Source organism: Dendrobium catenatum, unplaced genomic scaffold (assembly GCF_001605985.2).
Source record: "Dendrobium catenatum unplaced genomic scaffold, ASM160598v2 fragScaff_scaffold_1013, whole genome shotgun sequence".
NCBI lineage: Eukaryota > Viridiplantae > Streptophyta > Magnoliopsida > Asparagales > Orchidaceae > Dendrobium > Dendrobium catenatum.
This window is the reverse complement of record NW_021319475.1, coordinates 337,935-347,955: the sequence shown is the minus strand read 5'-3', so window position 1 is coordinate 347,955 and position 10,021 is coordinate 337,935. Positions and strand designations below refer to the sequence as shown.

At 37.5% G+C, this 10,021-nt stretch overlaps 1 protein-coding gene across 1 annotated transcript; it reads left to right on the top strand.

The window, feature by feature from the left end:
• The first annotated feature begins 7,219 nt into the window (after positions 1-7,219).
• On the top strand, positions 7,220-9,797 carry LOC110114753 (probable indole-3-acetic acid-amido synthetase GH3.1). The gene is made up of 2 exons (XM_020847735.2): positions 7,220-8,491; positions 8,917-9,797. Exons 1-2 carry the CDS (start codon positions 7,288-7,290, stop codon positions 9,507-9,509), a joined length of 1,797 nt encoding a protein of 598 aa, XP_020703394.1. The 5' UTR covers positions 7,220-7,287; the 3' UTR covers positions 9,510-9,797.
• Positions 9,798-10,021: the final 224 nt, after the last annotated feature.

Sequence of the window (10,021 nt, the reverse complement as noted above, 5' to 3'; positions counted from 1 at the left end):
TATATAGTTGAAGGAACACAGTGCATATAAATGGCCATTTATTGTTGGCATGATTAAAAATAAAAACAAAATAAAATAAGGAAAACAGCCATTAATTGCTGAGTTGTTTGTATAATATATTACTGGTCAGTGGGAGCCTTGTTGTAACTTTCAGCCTAATAGCCTTTTGTTTCTTATATCTTATATGGAAAAGGAGTGACAAAAAAGTTGATAAGGATTCAAGCTTGATTTACTCATAAAAAAAATGGGAGGAGATTATATGATCAACTGTGGGAACAATGCTCACATGGTGTGCCTCATTAAAATTGGTAAGCGACATCTTTATCATAGTTACTTTTATTGCTGCTGGGATTTTTGTAGGGAGGCCCTATATATGCCCAGAGCAAAGGAAAAGAGCCCGAAAGTAAGTGTTTTCAATTTTATTCTCATTTAATTAGTCCTCAAATCTACCTACCAGGTTCAATAATTAAGCAAATACATTCATCAGTTGGCAGTAGATTTTTTCAAATGAGTTGAAGATCATTTGAGAATTAGTGTTAATTATTTGATTTGGATCAAGCTCAACTAGCTCAAATTTAGTATGTATGAATGGGTCAAATTGAACATTAATTGGACCCAAATTATACTCATATATTTCACTGATAATAATCTTCTAATTTATATCATTTTTAGAATGAATTCATTGATGTTGGTTTCCACTTGAAAAGGACGTGAATCGATCCTACAAACAGGAAGGTCCTCAGAGACGACCTCACCCCTCTTTGCACTTCAATAACCTATTTTTGAAGTCTCTCCACCTGAACTCGCGTTAGTATATTGAACAGGAAACAAATATATGGAGTCAAATCTCTAACATCTTAGAGGTATCAGTTTTTTTTTTTTTTTTTAAAGACAAGTTTCGGCTTCATGCAACGCAATATAATAGGATTTCATAAGGAGCTATCTCTCCTTGAATCCATATCCTAACTACTTATACTAAGGAACATACAAAATAATGCCTGAAGTTATATATACTTAATGAATATCGACTTTGGTCCGGTGTCATTCTCCTGGAATAGTAGAAACTTCAGGCAGATAATAAGGGGAGAGATCAGAGACATTGAAAGTGGCAAAGATGATGGTTGGGTATGGTAAACCAATTTGATAAGCATTATCATTTTTAATTTTTTGGCGAAGAAAAATGGCCAATCAACTCAAGGCTTGAGTTTACCAAAAGCGTCGGTAGGAAATCTTTCTTTCCTCAATCTGATCCAAACTTGATCACCTTCTTTAAAGTTAGCTGCCTTGTGTTTCTTATTGACTTATTGTTGACACTTAGTAATATTCTTTTGAATCATTTCCTAGACTTTTCAATGAAGTTGTTTGATCTCTTTGTTGCGTTGCTCACCATCAACATACACTGTAATTGGGCGTGGGTAGTTTTGGAATCAAGTCTAAAGCGGTTATTCCCAAAGACGATATGGAATGGACTTTTCCCTGTAGCTTAATTAGGTGATTTGTCGTTGAATGCAAATTCCAGTTTTGCTAAGATTAAGTCCCACTGACCTATGCTCTTCCCCTTAAAGTTGTATATTAGATTGCCCAAGCTCTGGTTGACTATTTCTTTCTGTTTGTCCATTTACGAGTGCGTTGTGGACCTAAATTGAAGTTTTGTATAAAGTTTTCTCCACATAGTCTTCAAAAAATGGTTCAAAAATTTTACATCACGTTTAGATCGAGGTGATGCATGGCTCAAGGAATGTCATTCATGTAAACATTTTTATCAAAGTATAAATCATCGATGAGGGTAGCATCCAATGTTTTCTAACAAGTGATAAAGTGAGCCATCTTTGAAAAGTGATCTACTACAACCATGATTGAATCTTTGCTTCGTTGTGTTTGAGGGAGACCCAACATGAAATTGAGGCTTATATAGACCCATGGTCCACTAGGGATGGGAAGGGGCAAGTATAACCCTAAGTTTTGGCCTTGTGTCTTCACTAACTGGCAAATTCAGCACTATTTAATGAATCTACAACGTCCTGTTGTAGGAGTGGCCAGTGAAAGTGTTCTTTTACTAAGTGGATGGTTTTGTCTCTGTCGAAATGTCAGGCCAAGTTAGACTGGTGATATTCGATAATAATCACTTGTCATGTAGAGCATTGCAAAATACATAACTTGTTCCCATATAAGAGATACCCATCTTGTATGTGATATAGCTGAACGGGAGTGGACTAGCAGCTTTTCCAATTCGAACCAAAATCAGGATCTAAAGGATATAGCTCTTTTAATATTTCAAAGCCAGTCACTTTTAGCCATAAGTTTTGTAATAGTATGTACCTTCGGCTAAATGCATACGCTACTTGATTACAACGACCAGATTTGTGTTTCAAGATGTAATTGAAGTCAGACATGTACTTTACCCAAGTAGCATGTCTTGTCGACCATTCAATTTCTTTTGCACATTCAGGTATTGGAGGGCCTCATGGTCTAAAAACAAAATAAACTTTTTTTTCCAATAAGTAGTGATCCCAATGTTTCAGTGCCCTTACCACGACATAGAATTTCTTGTTATAAAAAGAGTACTTTAGTCGTGTCTCGTTAATTTTTTTGCTAAAGACGGCTATGGGGTTGCCTTTTTAACTAAGAACAGCTCTAATGCCTAGATGGGAAGCATCATACTCTACTTTGAACACTTCTCCAAAATTCAATAATGCTAGATTAGGGGCCATGGAAATGGACAGCTGAAGTTATTCAAAGATGACTTGGGCTACTTGAGTCAAGCGGAACCTATTAGTCTTGAGTAGCTTAGTAATGGGAGATGGCAACATACTGAAATTTTTGATGAACCATCAGTAAAAAAGGCTAGTCCTTGGAAGCATCAAACTTTGATGAATAAATTGGGAACGGGCCATTGAACGATGACTTCATTTTTAGTTAGGTCGGCTTTAATCCACACACCCAAAATAATAAAGACAAGAAATGAATTCCTTCTAGATAGATATTGATATTTTTGGGGGTTTACAAACAACATTTCTTCTCTGAGGATGTCAAAGACTTCTCTTATATGCTTACAGTGTTCTTCTAGTGTTCGGCTATATACTAAAATGTCATCAAAATAAACCACAACACACACACTTGCATAAGAGCGGTTGGAAGACTTGTCTCATGAGCCTCATGAATGTACTCGGAACATTGGATACACCAAAAGCCATGACACTCCATTTTTATAGTCCTTCCCTTATTTTGAATGCAATTTTCCATTCATTGCCATGCCACTTCGAATTTGATGATATCTACCTCTCAAATCAATATGGGAGAAGATTTTGACTCTTTGCAATTGAATATCATCAATGTGAGGAATAAAAAATATATAGTTTACCGTGATCTTATTAATAGAATGGCTATCTATACACATTATGAATGTGCCATTTTTCTTTGGCATGAGGAGGGCATGTACAACAATGCATATCCCTTTTGAGCAATTCACCATTCTTTAATAAATAGGGTCCTAGTTGCCATATTTTATTTATGGAATTCTCTTCCATCATGTTGGGTAATGGGACCAACATGAGTTTCTTCTTATTATGTGTGAATGAGTGCGTATTGGATGTGCTGCAATGTACGTACATTGTTGTGATCAAATTTTCATGGTTGTCTTAATAATAAGTGGAATGCATCCATGGGCACCACATCGCATAGCACCTGGTCTTCAGAGTGCCTTATGGAGAATTTCACAAGCACCTCTTATTTACGGGGATTCGTTTTCTTTTTGAATCCAATAAAATTTATACGGCCTAGGATAATCGGTAGTAGATGGTTGTAGTTTTTTTTATCATAGTGGTAGATATGACGTTCTCATAACTTCCGCTATTAATGATGACAAAGAAATCGTCCTCCCACGGTGCAACATGGCATGGAGATCTTGGGTCTTGTTCAAAATGTATGCCTATGTTGTCTATCGTATGGAGATCATCTTTAGCTGCAGTTATTGTCGTTCTACCTTGATACTGAGACTAACAACATCTCGAAAAGTCCAGTCCAGTTGCAATTGCATTATATTAGCAATGGAAGGATGTAATCCTCCCAAGAACTATGATATGCATGGTATGTTCTTCCAGCTCAGCTATATTGCATTTCATGGAATACTATTCAAAGGCAGCCATGTACTCCTCTACGGTCGAATGTTGTTGTTATAATTGTGTTAATTTTATAAACTAATCCTATTTGTGCTGATCAGGGATGTATTTTTGCTGTAATTTCTTCTTCATTTTAACCCATGCCACAATCTATCTTTGACCTTCTTGATTTATTATCCTATTTAAGTTTTCCCACCATAGGGAAGCATTTCTTGTTTGTTTAATGGCCACCAATTTAACTATGCGATCAGCTGGCACTTCTTTGAATTCATGAATGCGCTCAACAACGGTCTGTAACAAATTGATGAATTTGTTAGGGTCTATTCTTCCATCAAACTTTAGAAGGTCGACTTTGATTCCCCATTCCATGGATGCATGGTTTCTTCCCATATCCCCTACTATAGTCTCTAAAATCGGTCGTTGTTGTTGGCAACGAGGCGGCATTTATGTCGGCTCTGATACCAAATGATGCTGGTTTCCATCTGAATAGGTTGTGAATCGATCCTGCAACGAGGAAGGTCTTTAGAGACGACGACCTCAACCCTCTCTACACTTCAAGAGCCTATTCTTGAAGTCTCACTGCCTAATTAAACTCATGTTAGGATAAAGAACAAAAAACAAATATCTATAGTCAAAGCTCTAACATCATAGAGAGGTTAGTTGTTTTATTGATAGACAAATTTCAGCTTCATACAAGGCAATATAGTAGGATTTCCTAAGGATCTCTCTTTGATCGAATCCATATACGAACTACTTATACTAAGCAACATACAAAATAATGCCTCAAACTATATTAAAATACTTAATGAATATCGACTCCGATTCGATGTCAGTCATATATTTGAATCTGACTCATTTGAGAGTCTCCCCACTTTTAAATCCAAATCCCTTCTCATGCTATTGCATTATCATGGAAAAAAATTTTGTTTTCCCATCCCTTTCAAATAGTAATTTATTATTGTTAGTTAATTTTTAGAGTAAAAACTCTAGAGATTCTCAAACAAATGCACCAGCACAATAATTAATCTGATATTATTTTTCTTTTTGGAGAGCATCTTTTGTCTCTATTACCCACTTTCTTGATTAGATGGAAAAAAATTAAAGATCCATCCCTTTAGACAGTTTCCACTAAAGCTACAAGCATGACTTAGCTTACTGATTAAGTTATGTTAATTTATTTTAGCGAGTCATAATTGGTTAAATAGGTTACAGTTTCAACTGATGATCATATAAATATCCCACTTGAAAAAACTCAAATACAGTTCGACTAAATACCAAAAAACAGATAATGCATGTCGGATCAGTGTCAACAAAATAAACGTTGATAATCAATTTAATAATATATAGCATAAACATTATCTCTTTGGCAGCCAAAGTGCACGAGCCTTTACAACAAAAAGCCAGCAACTGCTAGCTATAATCCACTCTAAAGTGCAAATATTATACCAAATCAATCACTGCTGTACTTTTAACTGGATTTGTTCTTCCTGGATAAGAGTTTTCTGCAGCCTTTAATTATATATATAACAACTTATTTTGGGAGATTAAAAGCTAATTAAGGCATAGTTTGGGATGGCTTTATTTATGCTTCTTAAACTAGCTTTAAGAAGCAATAAGAAAGCCGTCCCAAACAAAACCTAAGTCATATTTTTACTCGAGAATCCAAATTAGATCGTGTGAATTTATAACTACTAATGATCTATTTGGGACAGCTTAATTTCTCATTGCTGTATTTTTTAGACCGTAAATACAATTCTTTTTGTCTAGCGATTCTCGCTACCGTAGTAAGGATGCAGCTTTTTACTGTCATAATTGCTAATATATGTTAGCTTTAAGAAAATAGTTGCCTCCCATTTATTAGGTCATTTCAAGTGCGTGGCACGCACCATGTAAGCCTTAAAAATATATTTTTTTAAAAAAATATATTTAAAAAATAAAAATAAAAATTGAAAGCCTCTACAGGATCAACATATTGGATCTTATTGTGAATAATTATCCGACCCCCTTCTCCTCTCTCTTATCTTGCTCCCCTCTAAATTCTATAATCAATTGTTCGAGGTGGCCCACATGTAAAGAATATATTATCCTGTTATTATCAAATGTCATTAACAAACGGAGACATCAAAGGTCAATTGTTTGCTTTCATAATGCATGAGATATTGTGAAAACAAATAAAAGTATGATAGAAGATTATTTTAAAGTAAATTTAATTAATATTTTTAAGGCATTGTCTCATGATGCATATATGTATTTATGTGAAACAAAGCCTAATTTTGAATAATTTTATAATTTTTTTCAATAGATTATTAATTGATTATATTTTATTAATTTTATGATGTTTTTATAAGTTTTATGCACATAAATATATGATTGAAGTAACTAATTAAGCAAATATAAAATATCCCAATTAACATTTGGTCAAAATGGATTTTAAAATTATAAAAAATTGAATTGAGATCGTTGCAATATTATACTTTTCATATGACATTAAATATTACATCTAAAGTTTGATTATTTACCAAAAATAATGTAATCCTTCATCCAACTTCTAAATCTCCACCTAAGAATTAAATTTCATGACAATTTTTTAAAACATTTTTTGAGTTTTTCAATAATTTGATCAAAATCAGGGGAGTTTTAAATTTATACATATATATTGAATAATTAAAAAATATGGCATTGATAGTAATTTAAAAATGAGAAAAAAATAAATTTAAATGTAAAAATAGAGCATATAACTACACTATATGTCTAGATTATGTGTTGATATGATATATAGGCTTTGTTTGGGATGGCTAAAGTAAATTTTTAGATAAAAAATAAAAAATAAAAAATTTTGTATTAAAAATTTATTTTAAGCAGTAATTTAAATGAATTTTTTTATATTGAAAGTGGTCCGCAATTTTATTATTCAGTTCAGCTAATGTGTGTGAGTTCGAGCTAAGGTTGACACAGAATTGAGTTAAAAATTTCCAACAACTCAACCACTACTCTATTGGCTATTGAAAAGGAGAAAAAAATTTCCAAATAATAAATGTGCAATCCATAGTAGAATGCAGCCCCCTATATAATCTTCCTCACCCCCACTCCCCTTTCCCCACAATAAACACAAGCCTAAACTTTTCTTCTTTCTTTCATTTTTTTCATATCCAAAGCAACCAGAACAACCATGCCGGAAGCATCCGACACCAGTACCCCTGAAGAGCACCGCCGCCTCCTCAGCTTCATCGAGGACGTAACCACCAACCCCGATGAAGCCCAGCACCGCGTACTCGCCGAAATTCTAGCCCAAAACTCTGCCGCCGAGTACCTCCACCGCCACGGCCTCACCGGCCCTTCCGCCGGTGATCCCGAAGCCTTTCGCCGCCTCATACCCATCGTCTCATATAACGAAATCCTACCAGATATCCTCCGCATCGCCCAAGGCGACACCTCCCCCATCCTCGCCGGCCGCCCCATCAGCGAGTTTCTCACCAGCTCCGGCACCTCCGGTGGCGAGCGGAAGCTCATGCCCACCATCGACGAGGAGCTTGATCGCCGCTCCTTCTTCTATAGTCTCCACATGCCCGTCATGTCCCAATTCGTTCCTAATTTGAACGCCGGAAAGGGAATGTACCTTCTGTTTGTAAAATCAGAAGCCCGAACACCGGGCGGGCTTTTGGCCCGTCCGGTCCTTACCAGCTATTACAAAAGCCGGCATTTCATCAATCGGGAACCCGACCCGTACAACGTGTACACGAGCCCAACGGAGGCAATCCTCTGCTTGGATTCTTACCAAAGCATGTACGCGCAGTTACTATGCGGGCTGGCGCAGAACGCCGAAGTGATGCGGGTGGGGGCTGTCTTCGCCTCCGGCTTCATCCGCGCAATTAAATTCCTTGAAAAGCATTGGCCGAGGATGTGTAGAGATATCCGTAACGGGACTCTAGACGAAGAGGTGACGGATCGGGCCGTTCGGGCCGCAGTGGAGAGAATTCTCAGGCCCGACCCGGCTCTGGCGGATCACATCGAAGCTGAGTGTAGCAAGGAGTCGTGGAAAGGGATTATTCGGAGGCTTTGGCCAAACACGAAATACATCGATGTTATTGTGACGGGCACCATGGCGCAGTATATTCCGACCTTGGATTTGTATGGAGATGGCCTCCCTCTCGCCTGCACCATGTACGCTTCTTCGGAGTGTTATTTTGGGCTCAATTTAAACCCGATGTGCAAGCCCAGTGAAGTTGCTTATACACTCATTCCCACCATGGGATACTTCGAGTTCCTACCTGTTTCTCTTGAAGGCTCCAGCAATCACAAACAAGACGACCTCGTCGAGCTCACTGATGTCAAGCTCGGCCATGAGTACGAGCTCGTCGTCACCACCTATGCCGGTAAGTCCATATAAATATATTTATATATAGATAGAGGGTACAAATTCAAGAAGTTTAGGGTTCATGAGATGAATCATGGATGATATGAGCCAAATGAGCTACAGAAGCCCAGCCAACTTATCATGTGGCTCGTAAACAACAAATTAGAGAGGGCGGGTTTAGAAAATATTTAAACTGGACTTCATCTTCATCCTTAATTATTTTATAAAATAGAAAAATTTAAAAAAAAAATGCTATATATAAATATATATAAGGCCACTTGTTATATATGTATGTATACATTTAACCATATTCGTTCGTTATCTACCTTTTTAAAAGCTCATGTAAAACGTTTACAAACACAAAACTCTCGCTCGGCTTTTCCATCAGAACTGTCGTATAAAGTTTTCAAGAATGTTATTGTATTAACAAAGACAAACGTACAGGTTTGTACCGGTATCGGGTGGGGGATGTGCTGAAGGTGAGTGGGTTCAAGAACAAGGCGCCACAGTTTAGCTTTGTGAAGCGGAAGAACGTAGCACTAAGCATAGACGCAGACAAGACAGATGAAGTGGAGCTTCACGCGGCTGTGGAGAAGGCGGTGAGACATTTGGAGCCGGTCGGAGCTTCGGTGGTGGAATACACCAGCTACGCTGACACGACGATGATACCGGGTCACTACGTTTTGTACTGGGAGCTGAGGAAGGGTAAGAAGGAAGTTCCTGGTTCAGTGTTCGAAGAGTGCTGTTTGGCGATAGAGGAATCATTGAACAGTGTGTACAGACAGGGTCGGGCCGCGGACGGGTCAATCGGAGCGTTGGAGATCAGGGTGGTGGAAGAAGGGAGCTTTGATAAGCTTATGGATTATGCTATCAGTCAAGGAGCGTCGATTAATCAGTACAAGGCCCCGAGATGCGTGCGACCAGGGCAGGTTGTGGAACTCCTGGAGGGGAGAGTGAAGGAGAGGTACTTTAGCCCAAGGTGCCCCAAGTGGAGTCCTGGAAATAACATGTGGATGGGGAAGAACAATGGTGCATGATTAATCACTGTTAATTTCAGTCCTGAAATGATGATTATTAGTACTAGCTGTTGTGCTTCTTTTGGTAACAACCAGGGGAGAAAAATCGGTTCTTTTTTCTCCCTTTTTTTTTTGTTTGTTGCGTTTCTTTTTAATTTCCTGTGTTTTTCATTTTAGTTATAGTTTAGTAATATATATGTTCATGTTGTTGCTAGCTAGCTAGGAAGTTGTTGCTGATCGTCCGGGCAATGTACAAAATGTTAATTTCTTCTATGATGGATGGATGGATGCCTCTTCTCTTATTTTAAATTTACTTGCTTTAATTTTATACTCCACGCTACCATTTCATGCCAGGAATTCTGGTCACCAAACCCTCATGATCATGAGAGATCATTCTCAGGACATCGGACACAACTTAATTATCGTCCAAAGACAAATTAGGTGCAGCCATGTCATTTAGTACCGTGCCATGGTACCGAGTAGGAGGTGATGTGACACATTTTTATTGGGCTCTGAAAGACGTTCGGTGTCCG